Genomic DNA, 24140 nt, shown 5'->3' with positions numbered 1-24140 from the left:
ATTTCTGAATGTGCTTCTCGAACCTTTTAATGAATGTGCTTCTCAAACCTTTTAATTTCAGTGTAGAAATGTAACCAAATGGAACCATTTGTACACTCTCAGAGTTGCAGGCCTGTAAAGGATCCATTTGGAACCCCCTCAAGGAACAATGAGGGTCTCTCTCTGGACCCCACTTTGAGAACCACTGTTCTATTCATATAATTTACGAATGTTTTCAATTCACTGAATTATACATGAGAATCAGATGTTGCACAGGTGAAAGTAATTTCAACATGTGCCACAGCTAAACTCTTCTAGTGCATTGGTATTGGCAGCCATACGAAGATTGATTGATTGATTGATTGATTGATTGATTGATTGATTGATTGATTGGCTGACTGACTGGCAAAATGCATATGCATAAACATTAATTGTACAGATCTGTCAAGAGGATACAATATAAACCTCGAGAGCTTATTTCCTTTTGTGATCCTATGAATGTGTGTGTGTGCATGCGTGCGTGCGTGCGTGCGTGCGTGCGTGCGTGCGTGCCTGAGAGTTGCGTTATGTATGCATGAGTGTGTATGCCACAACTGTGTGTTTGTGGGGTGGGGGGAGGGTGTATATAATTGTATATAATTGCTGCTTAAGGAAAGAAAGAAAGAAAGAAAGAAAGAAAGAAAGAAAGAAAGAAAGAAAACTGCCCTGATCACCCAACAGTGATTCACTTTACTGAATTATACCACTTTATAATTAACCACTTTCAACACGGTGTGCTTACTTTTGGCACGTAATTATAGGCAGAGTCAATATAATTATAAAGCTCACAACACACGTGAGTTGGCTATTTCCACTATTCATTGAACGTCAACGTTCATAGTGTGGGGCTTAAAAGGTTCAACCTGCCAGAGCGATATCCCAGACCAACACTGGTCCTCTATATCCCTGGAGCTCCAGGCAGCCACTCTCCTTCTACTGCTGCCGCGGTGTCTTCACAAATGCTACTAATGTGACAGGGAACTTCAAAGGCTTGCGGCTCTTTGAAGTGAGGAAGCCTCGCCTCCCCTGTGTCTGACCCGCTGTGCCTCCTTCAAGAGAACGAGCGGCACTTTGTGACATGTATAAGAGATACACAGCCACCTTCCCCTTAAACAGGTTGAATTTGTTTAGCTGCCTGCCTGCTAAGTGCTTTTGGGGAGGTTCAAGCGGTTTGTGAAGAACTTGCGACTGGCAGTCTCTGGTAAAAGAACACAAAGTTCAACGTGATGGTATTTGTTGTTTGAAACGTATGGAGTGTATCCAGCAAAGAGAGCTGGGTATAGTGCACACTGTGTGCATGTGAAATGTGCTGATGAATAATGCTGGGTGTACTAGTGGGTTGCTGCTAATATAAGCAGACACTTAGGCCTCATATTTTATTTTAAATTTCACTCATTATTTTTGGCATAATCACTAGAATATTTTTGTCCTCTCTACACACCCACGTGTTCTAAATGAGAAAGGATTCGTATAGACGCGAAAGGAGAGTAGCCACCAGGCAAATTAATGACATGTCTGAGAAACAACTTATTTTTACACTCTCATATTTGCTATATATAAAGTGTGCTTAATTAGCTTTCACTGCACGTCTAAGTGCTGGCTTTGCTGACAGTGACTGATTGACTAACTACGGACCGGCTGGCTCTAGATCTCTATATTAGGGGGTCCTTGTCAGTTAGATAAACCCAGGACTGGACTGAGGAACCAAACTAACCTCGTTGATGCGTGGGTTGGTGCACTTGACGTTGCTGACAGACAGGTCCAGCCAGCGGCTGGCATAGGGGGAGATGGGCGGGCAGTGCTGCTTCATGGTGCAACGGCCCTCGCCGCTGCACCAGCCACACTGGAACTTCCTCTCTGCACGCAGGCACATGCCACAGCTGTCCCTCTGAGCGCTGCACTTGTAGAGGTGCACTGCAACCGAGTCAAACCCGCATTCTATTGAAAATCTGATTCATTTGACACACACACGCCATTGGTGTTATTGAACAGGCAGTGGTTCTCAAAGGACCCCAAATTTATATATATTTCACAGCGGACCAGGGACCCCCAGAAGAAAAAAAGTTTTTTTTTAAAAAAACACTTTCAAGATTCTTTCAAAACATAAAAAATATAGCAGATATAATGTGGAAGCTTGCAGTTGCAGCACAAAGTGACATGCTGTGAGCTTGTATATCTGCTATTTTTATTTATTTTTTGTCTTTTGAACCCCATTAAGGGCCCGATTTGAGAACCACTGTTGTTGAATATATACTGTATATCATCCCATCATCAAAGATACCCCCAACCCTACACCCCCCCCCCCCCCCCCCCCCCGTCCTGGAGCAAGTACTGTGGAGGAACAAGAATATTGTCGCTGTGGGGCAGAAACCTCATATCTCCTTATTTCATCTTTTTATGATTTAATAAATGAATGTCTCCCCATACACAAGTAAATAGCCGATCTACAAGCTCACAGTGCGTCGTGATGCGACACGTCGTGAGCTTGTATAGCAATAGCTATCTTTGCTATTTTTGCACATCACCATTACACAAAAGTATAACCCAGGGCAGTCCATTATAGTAAAGGCTTACGGTATTATATTGTGAAATTGATAATATTGCAAATTATATTATAATAGGCAACAAAGTCTTATACACATCTGTATGCTCTGAGGCGGATGCGTAGGCAGGGCTTAATGTATTCAGAATAAATGCACATAAAGTGCACAAAGACCCGCACACCGTCTGCACTTGCAATACAAACTTTATTGGCAACGTTTCTTTCTTCAGGCATCTCGAAATTATATTATAATAAAAAGATAATTATAATAAATAAATAAATAATAATAAAAAATAAAAAAAATCGATTGAAACCTTTTCATGTCGATTTGTTGACATATAATCGTAATAAAAAATAACTTGCATGAGCACAACATTAAATCTCTAAATATCGGTTTCAATATATTTTCGATCAGTTGCCCAACCCTAGGCCCTGCTGTTGTGAACTTTCTGTCAAGTCCCTGTGGGAGCCTTGAAGTACCTCATCTCTGTAAAGTGACAGCTCTCTGGCCCTGGCCGTGATGGACGGCAGCAGTACTGTACCTTTAATCTTCTCTGGGTTGTCGATGATAAAATTGCCGTTCCATACGATGGAGAGGTCCACCGCCAGGTCACTGATCTTCGCACCCTCATAGATGTACTGGGAGAGGAGAGGAGCGAGAAGGAGTGAAGAAGAATGGGTTGGGGTTCAGAGGAGAGAGAGAAAAGTTGTCCAGAGAGAGAGAGAGAGAGAGAGAGAGAGAGAGAGAGAGAGAGAGAGAGAGAGAGAGAGAGAGAGAGAGGAGAGAGAGAGAGAGAGAGAGAGAGAGAGAGAGGATGTTATTATAGTTAACAAAAGCTAACGAAATAACAAACACAAGACATTTAAAAAACATTTTCGTTAACTAAACTAAATAAAAACTACAATATAGAAATATAGAACGATAACTAACTGAAACTGTATTGTGTGCAACTGTGCATACAAAACAAACTAAAACTAGCGAATACACTCAAAACACTTAAAACAAAATGAAAAATCCCAAACTACTATAACCTTGAGAGAGGCGCACGCACGCGCACGCACACGCACACACACACACACACACACACACACACACACACACACACACACACACACACACACACACACACACACACAGTAAGAGAGTGGGACAATACAGTTTGGTGGAGAAAGATGGAGAAAGAGTGGGAGAGAAAGAGGAGGAAGGAGAGGGCAGCAGAAGGACTTTTAACCACCTGTCATTTCTAACATGGATGTCTGCTCTGCTCCCCCGCTCTCCTGGCTGACATGTGGGGGACAAGCAGGTCTAAGTGGGCTGGAGTGCCCCATCATCCGTGTCTGGGGAAAAGTGGCTAGTCCTCTCAGTGGTATTGTAGAGTGAGCGAGATGCGGACTGCATTAAAAGTAGCTGCGTGAGACATGTCATACAGTACTGTATAGTGACGTCTTTGTGGCTGTCCTCTATATTCGCTGTGAATGCGCTACAGTGTGTTTACCATAACCGCCCCCACATCTGAACCTCTCCTTGGGCATACGTCACATTCTACTGCTGCGGCAAGACCTACAGCACAGCAGATGTCGCCCTGCGTGACATTATCATGTTCCTCTGAACATGAGACAAAGGCTTTAGACTCGTTTTTCATCTTCAGCGTTTAACATTATACTTAAAGCCAGCCGTTAGAAGATGTCTCCTCTCCTCTCCTCTCCTCCTCTCCTCTCCTCTCCTCTCCTCTCCTCTCCTCTCCTCTCCTCTCCTCTCCTCTCCTCTCCTCTCCTCTCCTCTCCTCTCCTCTCCTCTCCTCTCCTCTCTCCTCTCCTCTCCTCTCCTCTCCCCTCCCCTCCCCTCCCCTCCCCTCCCCTCCCCTCCCCTCTCCTCTCTATATGACAGAGCTCAGGTGTTTTCCTTTTTTTCCTTCTCCACGGATGTGCAGTATGTATATGCCTTTCCTAGTATAGGTTCCTCCAAAGCTGTGTACTACGTCTGCTGTGACAGATGCTAGAGCTCCCTGTGGGAGTGTTGGAGGGGGTCATACCGAGCTGTTCTGGCACTGCACGCTGGTGCTGTTGAAGCGCAGTGCCGTGACACGGTGGCTGACACCGTGGACGTGCACCACGCACTCGTAGCCCCGCTGACCCGACTGGGGCTGGGGGAGGTTGCGGGCCCTCAGGGTGATGGGTCGCACCTCGCCCGCTGGGATCAGGATCTCCCCGGACTGGAGCAGCTGAGGGCAGTCCTGACACGGCCAAGCAGACATGCACGCAAACACAAACACAAACACCAAATGAACACACATGAACACACATTTTGTGTCTTTCTATACACTGATGTCAGTCAGTGGTTTCATTTGAAAACACTGCATTTTAATGTAACACTAGAGGTTTCCTCTTCTCTCTCCATTTTGGCATGACTACCTGGCAGAGTTAGATAATGTATTATAATACCAACATTTAACAATCTATGAAACATTTACTAAGCAGTGTTTTGGGTTGTTAAACATTGAAGATACTAGTAATACATTATTAATGCATCTAAAATACCATAATATGTATAATAGTAATATGCACAATAATACAAAAATTAGCTTACAAAATGTTGTGAGAAGTAATGCCCATGCTGATGAACTGATTGTGGAGTCATGGTAACCTTTCATAAGGGACACAATTGAATGGTTAATTACTGAATTGAATTACCATTATGTTAATCTTTAAAGGGAGATTTCACTTTCAAAAACGTGTTTGGGGCTAAATTTTGAATCAAGTAACTTAAAAACTGTCTCACAATAGCCTGAGTAAACGTTAAAATGACCCCAAACATGTGAAAGTGAAATCTCCCTTTAAAGATTAACATAATGGTCATTAAATTCAGTAATTAACCCATTTTGACCTGAGATCAGATTCTAAAAATGTCTTCTACATCCTGACAGTTTTCTGAAAAAGCTATGTTTCTATGTCATTTATGTCGTTCTTCGATTTTTCAAAAATAGCAGACCTACAAGCTCATAGCGCGCCACTCGGTGGGGCGCTATGAGCTTGTAGATCTGCTATTTTTCAATAGCTAAAGCATAACATAATGCTAACACCAAAAGGGGTTCCCGCCCCAAAATGGGTTAACCATTAAATTGTGTGCCTTATGATGAGGTTACCATGACTCCACAATCAGTTCATCAGCATATGGCCATTACTTCTCACAAATTAAGAAATAAAACTTAATAAAGATGTCCTCTGATGCTTGCCATATCTGCCTATAATCTGCTCACAACTTTAACAATTACTTTTTAGCATAAATAAATAATAAAGTCTAGTCTGAGACAACATATACATTATGTACAAGTGGAATGTTTAGTGCCCATTATTATTACTGGGAATAAAAGTTAAACGCTATTTTCTGACCTAATTTCTGCTCAATGTTTTCAGCATGCATGCTAAAGGAACTAATATTCCCTTCTACTTTATAGGTCTCTAAAATTCCTCTTTGAGGGAGGATGGTTTACTCAGGAAAGGACATTTCACTTTCAAAAAAACTTTTGGTCATTTCATCGTCTACTCAGGCTTATGTAAGCATCGCAGACAGTTGCTTGATTTTGTATTTAGATATTTGATATTCATTTTAGCTGCTGTGGCCCCCTTCCTATACAAATCCAAACTTCAAACTCCATTTTAACCATGTTAGATTCATCGAAAATATTGTTTTGGTGACTCATACTGCCCGTGTTTTTCTAATTACTTTTTCTACAAGCTTGTAGATCTATTTTTGAAAAATTGTGACCATTTGTGACAAATCTTTACATTTCTGTGGTGGTTTCTGGGGGTCCCTTAATAACATATCTTGAGATGGGGGGTCCGTGGCAAAATACATATATAATTGTGGGGGTCCTTGACATGAAAACGTTTGAGAACCACTGATATATCAACATTGTTTTTTTCTTTAAAAAAAATGAGAATTGGCCTTGGGTTCTTAATGGGTTAAGATGTACATACTGTAGAACAGTTTGAACTGTGTCTGACCTTGTCAGAGTGTAAACGTGCCTGTGTGACTTCATGTAAACGTACCTCCGAGGCGTTGACCCTGCCCTCCTGGAAGGAACAGCTGCTGGGGTCGTGTGTACACATGTTGCGGTATTTACACCAGTGACAGCGGAACGTACTGTTCACACAGGACAGACACCTGGAGGAGGAGGATATGTTGAGCGTGCAAAATGTTGAAAGATCTCTCGGCTCGTATCGCCTTTGTGTCTCAGTCGCCACAAGGGATGGAAAAAGCCTGATTTAAACTTGTTCCGCTTTGCTTTCATCTGCATCTTCCGTTCATGACAGAAGTGTGTTCAATGGGGTGCGCACTACGGGGGGGAACTTGTACAGTGGCTTTCATAGCAGATTCGTCTGATCAGTTTGTTTCACGTAAAGAGCAGGTGTTTCATGTTTTGTACATTCTTTATTTCTGCATAAACATCTCATTATTGCAACACTGAGGACCGAGAATGCAATCATTGTCACACAACCCCTGGAGAATGGTCTCGAGAACGCTTCATATACACGTTTCAGCTATGAAACTTGTGCAACATAGTTGGTATCTGTAGTGTCGCAGCAGTGACATTGTGCATGCACAGGCCCAATGCAGCAGTATTGAATATAACTCTTGGGGAGAAAGATTGGGGAGACGGGTGGTTGGATACTGTAACTTTAGGAGAAGAATGGAGAAGTAGCTACATACTGTATGTGAGTGATGGAATCGAGGCGATCAGATGCACAGCGGCCGATGCACTAAACAGGGAGCTTAGAGATTGGACAGCTGTAAATTGGATGTGCCCAATGTTCCCGCTGGGAAAGAAATAGACTTTGGGGAGCAGCGAGTAATAAATGACACGCCGCTGCGGGCAAAGTGGATCAGTGCATCAGCTAAGCCTGTTTTATACTTAGCCAGTGCCAGTGTCGGGCCCTGAAAATAGCCTATCTACAAGCTCACAGTGCGTTTCACAGCGACGTGTCGTGAGCTTGTAGATCAGCTATTTTCAGTGGGCAGCACTGCGCGCAACCGAGTATCAATATATGGTTGTGAAAAACACTCGTGAAATAATACTGTGGCTCACAGCAATGGTAATAGATTTACAACAGCATCAAATTTGAATATTGCATAGCTGTGATGGGCCACGTACTGTCCCATGCATGTACACACGCACACATGCATACTGTACTTACAAGTTGTGTGCACATACAGTATGCTACTGCATCTGCATGTTTGCATAACATTACGTGTGTGTGTGTGTGTGTGTGTGTGTGCGTGTGTGTGTGCGTGTGTGCGTGCGTGCGTGCGTGCGTGCGTGCGTGCGTGCGTGCGTGCGTGCGTGCGTGCGTGCGTGCGTGCGTGCGTGCGTGCGTGCGTGCGCTGGGGTGCAGACACCACACTTACAGTATGTGCAGGTTTGCTGCGTGCATGTGTGAGTGTCCTCATGTGCGTGTGGGAGTGCACAAGTGTAGTGTATATGGTATTAATAGAAATAGCCTGGCAGCCGGGCACTACTGCAGCTGCTGGATAATTAATTATAGAGGCAGATGTGATGCCGAGGTGATGGTACCGAGACATTGAGGCGGGAACTGGGGGCCTGGGAGGCTGCGGTGGCGGGGGGTGGGGGTGGGGGGTTGCATGGAGGCAGGGCAGTTGGCGAGGGGCTGCATTTGGTTCTGAATTATTAATCACAGCGCTCACAGGGTCAATCTGCAGCTAATGGATGCCATGCTGGGGAAAGCGGAGGGGTGTGATGAGGTTATGACTTTTTCTCTTTAATATGGGTCCGCCGACACCCCAGCGGCACAATCTGAGAGGCCGTAATAGATGGCTTTAATATGATCTGCGGGCTAACCCCCAGTGTTTATGAATTGTCCATCAATCAAAGCCTTGCCGCTGTATAGACTTTGACAGTCAGGCGTTGTGTTATCATCGCTCACGTCTTATACTGTAGGCTGCACCGTGCACACTTTCAGATGAAAATGCTACCACATGGCGGAGGGCTTTGTCAGAACATTGCATGCTGCAGTATAAACGTTTGCCAAGGTAAATAAAGGTTAAAAGAAAATACATCTTATAATAATCTTGCCTTCAGCGATTAGTGTGCTAGCTGAAGTCTTACGCAAATAAATAAATAAAAACAAGCTAAGCCACGGCTAATGACCTCCCGTTGATCTGAATCATATCAGACAGATCATTTGAACTCGGTTGGGAGAACTATCTGACAGGCTGATCTTAAGTAGGGTTGTGAGCGGCTGGTACATCATTGCTTTAAATGAGGTTGCGCTCTGCTATCTATTGACCCAATACAGGGAGGGGGGGGGGGGGGGACGGGGACGGGGACGACACTCACGTGTGATGTATGCTGCAGTTATAGAACTTGACCTCAGTGCTGGCCACCATTTGACCCGTTTCCTTCGAGTTGAGGCGAAGCTCGACACCCGACCAGTCTGGGAGGGAGGCAGAGAGTGAAAGATAGATTAAAAAATAGAGATAAAAATAAATACATGATTACATTGTTTTTATATTGTGTAGTTTGTATTGTTTTTTTTTTGTTTTTAATTGATTATTGATTTATTTTAGCCCCCTTTCCCCACTCCCTCAAGCGCCAGGCTGCAGTACTCGTAAATAAGTTCTTATAATCACCTGAACCCCAAAAAGCCTATTCTGGGGCGAACATTACATTTTCCAAAAAATAGCAGATATACAAGCAAAAGAAATGGTGAAGAGATTTGGTGTAGATAGGAAAACATGGTCCGAGTGCAGTTGTAACTCAAATCCGTTTCACTAAGACTAGCGTGTTTAAGTGGATAATCTTTCCTGCCTGGCTAAATAAAGGTTAAAAAAAAACATAGATGGATGACGACAGAGAGTGACAGAGGAAGAAAGAGAGGGAAGGCAGCAGATCAAGGAGGAGAGGGAGAGAAGAAGGAGAGGGGAGGAGGATAAGACATGCTCGACAGTGAGATGATGAGTTAAGAGATTGGTAGAGATAATAGCGATGAGAGAGATAACAGAGAATAGGAGAGAGAGACGTGGAAGAGAGCGAGAGGCGGGAAGGAAACAGAAGGTTTAGACAAGACAGGGTGAGAGAGAAAATAAAGAGAGAGTGTGACACAGAAAAAGGGTTCATTCAAGGTGAATTAGTGAAAGCCATCGATTACACTTTCATAAGTTCCACTACTGGAAGCCACTACTGGAAATAATATCTCCAGTTGTCGCCATATTATGAATTTCTCCATAAAATCCATATTATGGAATTCTACAACGGCATACCCTCAAATAGATCAGTGATTCCCAACCTGTGGGCCATGAGGGTACTGCAAGTGCCCCCCCCCCCCCCCCCACACACACACACACAAAATTGGCCAAACAATGTGATTTTAATGATTATATAACATAAATATTGAGACATTTCTTTTTATATTCTTTTATTTAAAACCTTGAAAATGTTGTTTTCATTGTGATATTACTAATGAATAGGAAAAGTATACTATGTTACGTCCATCCATCCAAGCCAGAACACAATTGATTGATTGATCATTAAAATAAACACAAGCTGCCACTTAACAACATGTTAAGTGGCCAGATGGGTGTGCTGCGTGCGAACACTTTCAAATGTTGGAGTGGGCCCTGATCCAGAAAGGGTTGGGAACCGCTGCAGTAATTAATAATCTTGTTGATCCACACTGGCTGTGCTCACCTTGTCCCTCTGGTATCCGTGGGACCTCCTTGCCAGCTGGGGACAGACACATAACCCTGTTCCCGTTGACGTGGCCATCCACTTCGGCTTGCTGGCCAAAGGAACAGGTGATCCCCGCGGAAAGGTCTGGTATGTTACTGACCTCCAGTAGAATCTATACAGTGGGGGGGAAACAAGCACAAATATATATTTCATCAGATACATTTTCAGTAGATCTCTCTTCTTCTTTTTTTTATATTAAAGCTCAGAAAGATTTAATTTGTAGCTGCCTGGAACTACCGGTAACAGAGATGGTTCTAGCACCAGGCTAGGTATCTACAGAAGAGTTTATTAAGCAGTTGTGACTTGTGAGTGAGCCATCGTGTTTTTGGTGCTGGCAAAAGGGTCTGTTCCCGTTGCGGAGAGCTAAAGGAGGGTAGCTAAGTTACAGTGCATGTACACATCGCTCCATATGCCCTTGAGCAAGGCAAGATGCTCCCAACACATTGATTCTTTCTGAAGAAATGCAAATGTGTGCCAGTTAGGGCTGGGCAATTGTGATATGAGACATATATCGTGTGGGATTTTGGCATTTAAGCGTGGTCATTTCCTGGTTTTAATCACTTTAATCAAGCTCTATTTATTACTTGGTCCTGAATTTTCAGAAATAGCAGAAATACCCATGGCTACAATTTACTTCTAAAGTTCATGAGTAGCAAACCCAGCCTAGCAGAGATCTACACTCCGAGAAGTGCACTTTTCAAGCTGTGTATGTAACTGTAAGGTGGTAGGCTATGTACTGTAACTGTACAGTGACTGTCCATGAACCAAACGGCAGTGTGCAAGCACGGTGACGACAAAAGGAAGAGTAGGAATGACAAGTGCACTCACGGGCACGCTGTGTGCCGACACAGCAATGCTGTCGGGATGGGCGATGACCTTCACACAGCGGTCAATGTCAGTGGCGAAACGGAACGGCTCATCTGCCCTCTGACACCGGTCCCTCCTGGAACACCTGAAGTACAAGAGAGGAACTGTTGGAGTTTCACCATAGCAGTGATTCTCAACCTTTTTGAATTTCAAGGACCCCCAGTTTGATGTACATTAGGCCCCAGACCCACTCTATCTATGCACTCTGTACAATCCTCAGTGTTAATTCAACTCTGAGAGTATCCAAATGGACCTGTCCTGTTAGGGGTTGAAAAACGGTTGAAGAACATTCACGCAATTTGAAAGCGTATTCATACCAATCTGAAATTACGTGAAATTCATTCATTCATACTCAAAATGTATTAATTTGAATTAAATGCATATAAATGTTTCTCTGTAATGAAACATTGCCGTTTTAAGTTGAGCAAAGCTACTGTTAGAGAATTTTAGTTCATGATTCAGTCATGAATGATTCCATATCACTTCTGCCAACCATAAACCCGTTACCACATCAAACAGTGTTTTTTCTTTTCTTTTTTTTAACATCACCGGCTTCGATACTGATACCTCTGAAAGAGACATTTTGGTAATCAGGAATGCAGCTCTATGAGTATGTTTAAGAAGATCTCTTCTCTCACGCTCTCATCTTTTTACTTTAGTTTCATGCATGGATTTCTCCACAAAAGTTGAATTGGGAGCTGGAGGGGTGAGCACTACTGGACATTCAGCTGGAGGGGTGAGCACTACTGGACATTCAGCTGGAGGGGTGAGCACTACTGGACATTCAGCTGGAGGGGTGAGCACTACTGGACATTCAGCTGGAGGGGTGAGCACTACTGGACATTCAGCTGGAGGGGTGAGCACTACTGGACATCCATCTGGAGGGGTGAGCACTATACTGGACATCCATCTGGAGGGGTGAGCACTACTGGACATCCATCTGGAGGGGTGAGCACTATACTGGACATCCATCTGGAGGGGTGAGCACTATACTGGACATCCATCTGGAGGGGTGAGCACTATACTGGACATCCATCTGGAGGGGTGAGCACTACTGGACATTCATCTGGAGGGGTGAGCACTACTGGACATCCATCTGGAGGGGTGAGCACTATACTGGACATCCATCTGGAGGGGTGAGCACTACTGGACATTCATCTGGAGGGGTGAGCACTACTGGACATCCATCTGGAGGGGTGAGCACTACTGGACATCCATCTGGAGGGGTGAGCACTACTGGACATCCATCTGGAGGGGTGAGCACTACTGGACATCCATCTGGAGGGGTGAGCACTACTGGACATCCATCTGGAGGGGTGAGCACTATACTGGACATCCATCTGGAGGGGTGAGCACTACTGGACATCCATCTGGAGGGGTGAGCACTATACTGGACATCCATCTGGAGGGGTGAGCACTACTGGACATTCATCTGGAGGGGTGAGCACTACTGGACATCCATCTGGAGGGGTGAGCACTACTGGACATTCATCTGGAGGGGTGAGCACTATACTGGACATCCATCTGGAGGGGTGAGCACTACTGGACATCCATCTGGAGGGGTGAGCACTACTGGACATCCATCTGGAGGGGTGAGCACTATAGAGCGTCGCAGTCCCGCCTCCTACCCTGGACCAGGAAATGAAACCCAATGCATTTTCCTCATAGACATTTCTTAAAGTATTTATTTAAAGACGGTTACGCCGCGGACAAAGCCAACTCGAGTCGTGACAACTCATGACAACACAAACAATATTTTGGACCAAACAAATAATTAGAAAGAAGAAAAAAACGGCAGGTTACAACACTTTTTTTGTTGTTTTTCTTCTTTGTAATTATTTGTTTGGTCCAAAATATTGTTTGTGTTGTCATGAGTTGTCACGACTCGAGTTGGCTTTGTCCGCGGCGTAACCGTCTTTAAATAAATACTTTAAGAAATGTCTATGGGATTAATGCATTGGGTTTCATTTCCTGGTCCAGGGTAGGAGGCGGGACTGCGACGCTCTATACTGGACATCCATCTGGAGGGGTGAGCACTACTGGACATCCATCTGGAGGGGTGAGCACTACTGGACATCCATCTAGTCCGTCTTAGTTTTAGTCGACGAAAAACTAAGACGGTTCAAACAGCCTCTGTCTGAACCTGTCGTTCTCTTTTCAGCAAAGCGACAAGCAGCGCACCTCCGTCCCCAGCTCCAGCTCATTAAAGTCTCAATTGTCCTGGAGTTGAGAAGGAAAGCTTTATCTTGGTCGAGTCTTTAATGAACTACACCTGACACATAGACACTTTAAAGACAATGAGCCCCATCGTTATACTCTAACAGACTGAGTTTTTACTGTCCTTTCTTTACATTATCGTCACTGTTGGGAGGAAATAAATTACATTTATTTTCATGAAATGGAAAAAGTAACCTGTGTTCCAATGGATCTAATGTAGTTATTATTTAGTCACAAGCTCTTGTTACTACTTTCGAATGGATACATATTTATAAATAAAAAAAAACACAGAGAGAATTTCATGCTGGTGTCCACTGTCCCTATTTTGGGCATGTCAAAATGAATGAAATATTTTTTCAAAGATGGGGTTTTTTTCATACAAAATGAGCTAAAATAGCCGATATGCAAGCTCACAATGTGTCGCATCGCAATGCTTGTAGATCGGATATTATCGCTAATTTAGTATGACACTGTCATACAATGAAGTATAAAAAAATCACACCAACGTGTGAACTGACCAGTGCAACAGTGCCACTTTAGGTCAACCCGCGGTATTGCAGCTGTCCGTACTCAAATAGACATACGGACAGACACACATAGCTGTTCATTGGAGCGGTTTAAGGACACCACTCCAAAAATTACATTCATTTAATTAAAAAAAAGATGAACCATAAAGAAAATCTGTCAGATACCGCTGAGGAGTCAGCCCCTCCAGAGAACACTTGTCTAAAGAGGTCTCCGCCGCAATTACACGACAATATGAGGTGCGAATGGAGAGGCGGTGACATCTGTTACTGGCCACGGCTGCTTGAGGCACATCTGAGGCCACCGGAGGATAGACGGTCACCTCCTGACCGCTCATCAACTGAAGTGCCTCTGCAGAGAAACCCCGTTTCAACTCAAGACAGTCTTTCATCGCCTATTCTTTGCCGTGGTTTGCCAGATGAGGAGAGGTAGAGGGAGGGAGGGAGGGAGGAGGTGAGTGGGGCTTTTCTTCTCTTCTCCACCTCCCGGGGGGTCTTTTTACATGTTCATTATATATTGTACCTATGCATCATGGTGTCAGCCATAGGGCCATGAGCTGTTGTGCTATGGGTGGGAAACCTGGATCTCAAAAGGGCTCCACCTGACATTTAGTAGGCTTTCAGAGGCAAGAGAAACCCCCCCCCCCCCCCCCCAACTCCTGTCTGGAATGAATTGAATAGACTGGAAAATAAAGGACTCATTCCACCATATGGGTACTCATGATTCACTTTGGTTTACATGAAGGAACAGAGCCCTATCTGTGTTCGCAGACGTACAAAGACATTTATTCTCCCTGAGAAACGGGACTCCTAACTGACAAAGACCTGCATTCAAGGAAAACAAATAAATAAATAAAGTAATTAACAAGAAAGACATTATTTATAATTTATTTTCAGTCCTCCGTTGGGTTCAGTAAGTGCTACTGAAATCATGCTAATTGCCGGAGGGATATATTTTGTAGATGAGTTGCGCAAATCATAAGACAGAAAGTGGTATGAATGAGGCAGGCTTCAAAATAGTGGTAGACTAGATATAACATAAGTATAAAGTGATTCGACTGATTTTGATGCTATATGTTAACAAATTTGGCTGGGGACCCCCTGGAACCCCTCAAGAACCCCCATTTTGGGACTTACAGCTAACCATGGAGGTCAGAAAATAAACATAGACTGCTGCAGACATTTTGTCAGTGCATTGTCTCCTACCTTGCACTGACAAAATGCCTGCTGCGGTCTAAGTGAAAGTGCTCACTGTGTTTAATATCTTCTGTATAGAGTCATTAAAATCCAAGCTCTTGGTAACAAACACGCAAAAGCTTCTGGTGGGCAATGCGGGGTGTCTGGTACTGAATAGAATAGACAACATCCCAAGATGACTCATTCCTTGTTTTCATTTTCTCGCCAGCTGTTGATAATGGCTGGCTCGGGGGTGATGGAGAGATCCGTTATATTTGTTTAGTATGGCGTAATCCTCATGTCCAACTGTGTGGTGAGTTGCATTTGTGGCTTTTATCTCGGTGGATAATGATGTGAGTTCATGTTGACAGTGAGAGAGACAGGAGGCAGCGGACTGCCATGTCGAAGACACACCAGCCACAGTTAGGATCAGTGAGGTACATTAAATGTAATTAAGTTCAATTTTGAGGTAGTTGTAATTTACATTCCAAATTTCCAATACTTTTACTTACTCCACTACATCTCTGAACCAAATATTGTACTTTTACTCCACTACAATAATTCGAAAACTTTAGTTAATAATCATCAAAATCTACAAAGTAACTAGACTTTGTAGATTTTGATGATTATTACAAAGCCCTATATACATTACAGCCATTTGAAAATAGCCGATCTACAAGCTCACAATGCATCGCATCGTGACGCATTGTGAGCTTGTAGATCTGCTGTTTTCAAAAGTTGTTATACATTTGAAAACTTGAAACAGGACATTCTGCACAAGGAGTACTTTTACTCTTCCTACTTTAAGAACATTTTGATGTCAATACTTTTGTACTTTTACTCAAGTACATTTTGAATTCTGGACTTTTACTTCTATAGTACTTCTATATTGCAGTATTGAGTACTTTTTTTCCACCACTGGATATACTAGGATATGAGGATTACAAGGGAACAGCGATAGATGGACTCACGTGTTGAACAGCACACACCAGCCACAGTGCGGGTCTCCTGCACTCAGACATTCCCCACATGTACGGTACTGTTCACAGGCCTCCACAGACACCTGCGCCACCTATACGACATGGAATGACAGAAACAGGGTGACGTGTTATTCAGTTTCTCAAAATGAAAACGGCATCAAGAAAAGAACAAGATGTCTCTGTGATTTGTTTTTTGTTGTTTGTCAGGGATATGCACAAAGTAGTTGAGGACAGTCTATATCATGGCTTCTCAACCTTTCAGTCCCCAACCCCAAAATAATGCTGCCTTTGACTCGCGACTCCAAACCAACCCCGGAACTTCATGCACTTGGTGCACAAACGTGCACATTTATCCACACATGTAATGTATTAAGCCTAGGGCTATGAAGGCTTTTGTAAATAAATATGGTTAAAATGTATTTGTAATACTTTTTACATTGCAATTACTCATTCTGTTGTATTCAATTCAGGTGTGTAAAATATTTTTGATGACCACAAATCATCTCGCGACCCCACAGTCAGTGTCCCGCCACCCGAACTTTGGGAACCCCTGGTCTATATGACATCAGTACGTCAGTATCCCAGGGTCAGAGCAGAGCCATCTAATGGAAGAGTTACGATATTGAGGGGGCGGAACCGAGCGCTCGAGCGCTGTTCATGCAGCCTGAACTGAGACAAGCTGGAGATGTGTGCAACATGACAGCTGTATTAAAGTATTGTACAGTAACAACTAAAGTCTCTTTAATGTTTATGTTGTACTATTACTACAGAACAATCTAAAATAAAGGGATTTAAGATCATTAAAGCTGGGCTGTTGTTGCCTGAGTCCAATGCATTTCTGCCTATACTTCCGGTGCAGGACTTGTCCCAGTTGGTTGTCCCCATTCTCAATAGAAGTCTACCTGTATGTAGGAGAGCCGCCATTGGACTGACCCCATGAATTGAACGCAGTTTGCGTAACTCTGTCTATATCTAAGGCTCTGGATCTGAATACCTGGAGGTCTATGGCATCAGCACAGAGCACAAGCTGTGACTTACCAACTCAGGAGAGTTTAGGGAGCATATCTCCATATTTTACACAGGTTTACATTTGCATTACACAAAGTATTATGTCCCATGTGTAAGAAGTCAAATGTTCTTGTGCACCACTGAAACACTGACGCCTTACCCCATGAAGAATTGGTTGGGGGAAAATAAACCTTGTACTAATTATTTTCTGTCAGAAAGCACTAAGAATGACCTAACTGCTAGTCTTTTTATTATGTACTGTACCACAATTAAGGGTGAATTTTCTGCAGCAGTCTCTGTACTACTAATGCAGTGCACACGCACACACACACGCACACGCACGCACACACAGTAAACTGTCCATTAGCTCCATCCATGTGACAGACATCACAGTAGCACGGGCCAGGGTCAGTCCCTGCATACAAAACCAAAAAAAACACTCTCCGCCAGGATATTTTATACATTGTTATTATTCTTGGCCTTGACATGATGTGATGCATGCAATTTCCTGATGTATGCAATAACAAATGTAGAGTGGATTATGGCTTAGAGTGTCTCCGGTGCTCTCCATAGTCCATACAGCGTAAGTGGCTTCTCTCTCAGGTCTGTGTTGGCAAAAAGGATTATCTGCCGCACCTGACAAAATTACTTTTTCTATCGCTCACTCATTTTTCCCCTTTTCTCCTTTTTTATTACTGTCCTAGGGTTTAGAGCGTATTCAGTGCATCACATTTGCAAAAATGATTTTGGAGTGTAGAATACAGGGCATTTGACTCAATTTCCGATATGATCAGAATAATTTGAGAACCCTTCTGATCTGCAGGTGCTCCTACTGGGGAAAATGGGTAGTCAACCGATTTGGGGCGGCGTGACCTTTCCGAGCGGGTATACAGGGCTATGGATCCTGTGTGTCTGCCATGCTTCCCAGAATCAAATGTGCGGATCACACATCACACTGCAGCCGTGAGAGGTTTGTTCAGTCGATTTGACCCGAGCCAGGAGACGAGGCCTTGAATCCAAATAAGTTCTGAATGAAAGGCAAGTCCTTTTGTTTGATGTCTACACACGGTGTCCTCAAATGCTATTCGCAGAGCAGAATCTCTCCTCTCCTCTCCTCTCCGTCTACAGTCAAATCTTCAGTGTTCGTTTAACCATTTAAACGCTATACTTTAGTGCATCAGGTTCCACAGGAGTCCATACTTGAGATCAGAAAAGATCAGCTATTTCCTCAGAATGTTCCCCCATAAGTACATGATGCTGGGGTTCATGTACTTAACTCTTCTGAGTGTAAAAATGTACCCAAATGGAAGTTATATTGGTCCAGACCTACTACCTACTACTACATTTTATTACAATCTCAGAGTTAAATTAAGGTACAAGTTTAATTTCTATGAATTATTATCGTGTATTCATTCATACTGCAGTAAATAAGTACAAATGCTAGCCTCTTTCTATGAAGCTGTCACAGACTCAAAAGGACTTAAGATCATTTTGACAATAAGCCTTCATAATCTGTTTACAGGTCTTCATCGACGCACCATACATAATTCAAAGGTAGATGCGGTACTTACTAGTATTTTCCATTAAGCTTTCATTGAACTGGCCTTCTCCCACATCATTTATTGAGCAGAAAGGAGCAAATCGTTGCCGTCCATCAGAAACCGCCTATCTCCATATTGAAACGTATTATTTCGTAGGTTAATGCACTATTTGGTCCTACACAAAAGGAGAGAAAATAGCCGATCTACAAGTTCACAACGCGTTGCGATACGTTGTGAACTTGTACATCGGCAATTGTCACTATTTTAAAATGTTTTGAAATAATGATGAAAAAGGTTTTGGACAAGGTTTCTGACCAAATGGTGGACATCCACTCAAGGCATTATGCAATCATAAATAATACCTCATTTCCAAACAGTGCCACGTATAATATATAGGCCGTGTCATGATCACAACCAGACCAGTGGCACTTCAACGCTTTCATCCGGATTTGCTGGAACTTAAAAGCTTGCTGTGAGATGAGCACACGTACAGCGTATTTGATGTCTCTCCATCTACAGCTGTCAGCCTAGCCCTAGATACTACATACTTTGAATGTAGTATACACAATTTTGGGGCATGTAATGAATTGCATTTTTATAGCGCTTTTCCAAGTGCTCAAAGCTCTTTACAATGGTTCATTCATTCATACATTGGGAGGTGCAGTCGACGCCAGCGTCCTCACTTCCCATATTTAAACACCAATGGTGGAAAGCTCACACCGACCAACTCTTTGGAGGCAATGTTGGGTTCAGTGTATTGCCCAAGGACACTTCGACATGTGGACAGGAGGAGCCGGGATTCGAACCGCTGACCCAGGGATCATTGGACGACCTGCTCTACCTCCTGAGCCACAGCCGCCCTACATGTATAGGGATTCAGGTACATTCAGGGATTCATTCCAGAATGCTATTTATACATTCTTGAACAAAGTTCAATGAAATTATATACTATAAATAAAAACTGTGATTTCTGTCCTCAAATATAGGCCTATTTTATAAAGTATTAGGCCACTATCTGAGCCTCGATATGCATTTGTTTGGAGGTCTTACTTTGCAAGAAGTATGGTGATCATAGATTATGCATATACTCTCTGCACCAGCATAGGCCATACTGTCAGTAGAGGGGTTACATTGAGGTCAGAGAAACACACATGTACTGCATACATTTATTCACACATAGATACACACACGTCACGCACGCATGCACGCACACACGCACGACCGCACGTGCACACAGACACAGCCTCATGGGGATTAAGAAAGAGAGGAAGAAAAAGACATGGGATGTGGGCGGTAGTATTTACATTCTACCCTACAGCACTAGGAGATTGTTGTGGAAAAGCCCTACAGTGTATGTCTCCTTTTCATTTTAGAAAAACACTTGCTCGCTGCATAAACTACTAACCCATTTGCAGGAACTCCTTTTGGGGTTTTTACCTTTCAAGACGGCTATGGAACAGTATATGGCAACATTTATTGTTTTTGCAATTTTTAAATAAATATTTGACGTTTTTCAGAAACCTTTTTTTCAAAAGGTGTTTTTAGGTGTAAATGCGTTATGGAAGACAAAGAAAATAGAAGTTTTAATTTGACATGATCATAAAGTGCTCTGTGCTCAAAGTGATGAAGGTCCTGGGACCTTCGTCAGTGCTACTGTATATAACATATGAGTGACTATATGACATTATATATGTCGTTTTTGAGATCTGCAGTCAACCCTGAACAAAGAACAAAGGAGGGCACACCAGTTTACCCTGTAGTCCTTTTCATTTTAACCACTTGAACCCCATCACTCCCATTCTGGGGGTAACGTTCACCCAAAAATAACCCAACGTGTCCTAACGCAATACTTTGTGAGCTTGTAGATCTGCTATTTTTGGTGAAGAGATTTGGTGGAGATGGGAAAAAACAGCGCACCAAGTACTGTACAAACAGTGCAACTCAAGTCCGTTTTGAGTTTAAGTGGTTATGCCTGATTTTATACTTTATCATACTCCAGCTCCACATAGCCAATCTATACATTGTAAGCGCGTGCGCAGACACACACACACACACACACACACACACACACACACACACACACACACACACACACACACACACACACACACACACACACACACACACACACACACACACACACACACACACACACACACACACACACACACACACACACACACACACGAACACAAAGGGATCTCTTGCTTTCCTGTCTTCCTGCTCACACTTCATCATCATGCTAGCCCTGCGTGCTGCACTCGGCAGGAGACAGAGATGCTCATTGTTATTCTGTGAGGGTCGGCTGTCTGTCTGTGCTCCTCTCCTCATTCCACATCATTTCTCCATTGTTTGGCTCCCTGGAATAATAATAATAATAATAATAATAATAATAATAATAATAATAATAATAATAATAATAATAATAATAATAATAGTAATAGTAATAGTAATAGTAATAATAATAATTGCATACAAATCCACTGGAAATGCAGTGGAGAAACCTGTAAGTGGAATTCCTCGTGAAACTTAGGGAAGGTGTGAGGGCACCAACGAAAAAGAGGTGGGTGCACGCGAGAGAGAGAGAGAGAGAGAGAGAGAGAGAGAGAGAGAGAGAGAGATAGAGAGAGAGAAAGAGAGAGAGAGATTTACTCTGTTCTGGGTCTGTGGAGGTCATTCCAAAGCCATTCCAGTAACTGTGAGTTTTGGTCCAGTTCTGTTCGGTTGTCAACCACTGGTACCACTAGTGGTACTTAAGCCCTCTTCTGGTGGTACTGGTACCACTAGTGGTACTTGAGCCCTCTTCTGGTGGTACTCAGAGGAGTCACCCAAAAAAGGAGAAAAAGGACAGCCGTGCTGAAATGAGCATGACATCACACCTAGCCGTTAATAGAAGATTTGAGAACAGATTAATCACATTAGAAACATCATCAGTTGTGCTGATTAGTGCTTAGACAGAGTTTTGTCAGAGCAGCAGCATTTATATTGGCTTAGGAATGGAACAAAAAGGGCAGGTATACGCTCATGTATTTTAACATCAGTTATTATGGTGGTACTTGGAGAGCCAAATATTTTCTGAGGTGGTACTTCAGTATAAAAAGGTTGGGAACCAATGTTTTAAGGGATCTAATGCCTACAACAATCAAAGCTGAAATGAAGAATGACAAGTTGTATCTTTCCAGGTAGGCTATTTATTTAATGTCTTTAATCCATTTTGAATGAATGTGGGGAGAATTGATTTGGTTATTTCCCATTACATTAACTGCCTAATATGTGCATGCACTGTAATGCCAATGCACTCTTATACTTTCTCTCACGTATACACACACATTGCATACAGAGCTAGACTCTATAGCTCCTTGGGGAGCTAGATGGGGGTCCCCATCAAAAGTAGTTATATAGTATCACAATCATTCTAACCACTTTATCCATTTATATGTAAGCTATTCAAATTATTATTATTATTTCTTTATTTATTCTCTTCCAAGGGTCCCTGGCACAGAACCTTTTCAGATGGGCGTCCGTGGCAAAATACATGTATCAGTTTGGGGGTCCTTGGCATGAAGAAGCTTGAGAACCACATGGTCTAGCTCAGATGTCAGTGGAGGCTCGCTGCAGGCAGCACTGAAGGCATGCATCTACTGCAGCTATATCTCCTTGAAGGAAGCATGTGTCTGTCCTTGAACAACCGGTGCTCATCAATAAGTGATGGCTTGTCAGCTTCCAGTCTATCACACTCAAGGAAAAAGAAAAGCTGGCCTTGATTTGTTTCAGAAGGCTCTACCCTATACAATACCACCTCCGTTCTGTCTCTGTCCTCAAATGGCATCCCTTTGTTCTCATAAAACTTCCTGCAGCCCGTTTCCATGCACCCCAAGCCAAAACAAAACTAGAATACAAAAAAAATTGAAAAATAATAATTCTCATAAAAGAGAATGACACAGCTGGAATAGTCCTAGAGTTCTCTTGTCTCCCTGTCGTTCGATTTGGGTCTAAAAATACATTCCAGCACTCTCACAAGAAAGAGAGAGAGTAGGAGAGATAGGAGAGCTTTTTATGACCGCAGTGAAACCTAATCCCATTTCACTCAGCCATGACAGAACAATCACTTGATGGGAGTTTTAAAGTGATTATCTCCAATGGGTCCAGGGGATAACGGCCAAAAACAACAGCAACAAATTCTGCCGCTAGCGCTACCTCTGTGATGCCATTTCAGCTGACGAACAGCACACTGAGACGGGGACACATCCGCAGAGCAAAGCTAAGCCGCATCGCTAATGGTTTTCTATGGCATGCTGTCTGTGCCGTTTATAAAGGAAGATGCATGTACCGTAAGCCGGCATGCATGGATAAGTAATTAGACCAACATTCCATCCCCGTGCACACTCCCCTGCATATTTTAGACGCCTGGGACACTTGCGTAGACTAGAGCGTTATTGTGTTGTGTCTGGGGAGAATTAACCACTTAAACCCTCTATACATACTGGAGTAAACTGGACCCGAGTTGGCTCTGTGCTGGGACCGTTTTCTGCCATCTACAGCAGTGGTGATACTCATTAGCCCACGGACCCCCATTTGAAAAACATATGCCAGCTAGGGACCCCCATAAGAGAAGAGTTTTACGGCTCTAGCAGTGATTCTCAACCTGTTTAATTTCATGGACCCCCAGTTTGACATGTCTACGGGCCCCCATTTAATGGCATTTCTATCTCTGGGACCGCAATTTATATTGTAAAATCAATGTTAATTTAACTCTGAGAGTGTACAAATGGAACCAAATGGACCCTCAAGGACCTCTGGGGGTCCCCGGACCCCACTTTGGGAACCACTGATCTACAGTACACCAAATCTTTTGGCCAAAAATACATAGCAGATCTCCAAACTCACAACGCATTCGTAATGTATGTGCACATACAGTATGCATCCGTTCTGAAGGGAGTAAAATGGACTTTTAGAATATTGACTGCACACACAATTCAGCACTTTTGCATAGTGACTGAAATAGTGTTGACCTGAGCAAAACCCGCAGGAAATCCGTATGCGATGACAAAACAAGAAGAGTGAAATTAACAACTTAATGCTATTGCAACGCTGTGGAGGGCTGGCAATGCCAGATCTGAGTAGCTAATTCTTTGCTGCTCAGATTAAGTACTTAATGATGTGGATGAGTGACACAAGCAAATCCCAAATGGAGAGGAATTGAAATGGAATTAGTATAATAATTAGATTCAATAATGTTCAGTGGTAATAAGAAAACATTTAGGAAGAGCTGTAAGAAGATTGATAATGATTGAACAATGAGTACAACATAGATCAATTGGGAGGAAGATCTGGGGACACCCATAGCAGTAACACTTTATATGAATCACAATGCACTATAAAGCAATAGAAGGCTCAACTCACTCACACAGAAAGTTCCAATTTAATTGCCAGCAGCAACATGGAGCAAGTGAGAAAGACTGCAAGGTCAAAACATGGTTCTTTGTTGCGGTTACATTTGGAGTTCTCTGAAAGTGAGT

The 24140-nt window shown here is 43.1% G+C and overlaps 2 protein-coding genes across 2 annotated transcripts in view; both read right to left on the bottom strand.

Moving 5' to 3' along the window:
- LOC306929876 (RNA polymerase-associated protein LEO1-like) overlaps window positions 1–24140 on the bottom strand; it is a gene marked incomplete at both ends in the record, with an annotated part of 209764 nt that overhangs the window by 129997 nt on the left and 55627 nt on the right. The gene's annotated exons all lie outside the window — the stretch shown is intronic.
- LOC306929146 (plexin-A2-like) overlaps window positions 1–24140 on the bottom strand; it is a 104805-nt gene that overhangs the window by 36862 nt on the left and 43803 nt on the right. The window contains exons 5-12 of the mRNA XM_079509566.1: window positions 16064–16164; window positions 11137–11260; window positions 10267–10420; window positions 8917–9013; window positions 6611–6725; window positions 4594–4794; window positions 3103–3199; window positions 1733–1932 (exon numbers count right to left, since the gene is read on the bottom strand). Coding sequence (XP_079365692.1) covers window positions 1733–1932; window positions 3103–3199; window positions 4594–4794; window positions 6611–6725; window positions 8917–9013; window positions 10267–10420; window positions 11137–11260; window positions 16064–16164 — 1089 coding nt within the window. The remainder of the gene's footprint in view (window positions 1–1732; window positions 1933–3102; window positions 3200–4593; window positions 4795–6610; window positions 6726–8916; window positions 9014–10266; window positions 10421–11136; window positions 11261–16063; window positions 16165–24140) is intronic.

The sequence above is a fragment of the Electrona antarctica genome (genome assembly GCF_951216825.1).
Source record: "Electrona antarctica genome assembly, chromosome: 9".
In the NCBI taxonomy this organism is placed as follows: domain Eukaryota; kingdom Metazoa; phylum Chordata; class Actinopteri; order Myctophiformes; family Myctophidae; genus Electrona; species Electrona antarctica.
The sequence above is the reverse complement of the archived record's forward strand: the minus strand, read 5'-3'. Positions and strand labels throughout refer to the sequence as shown.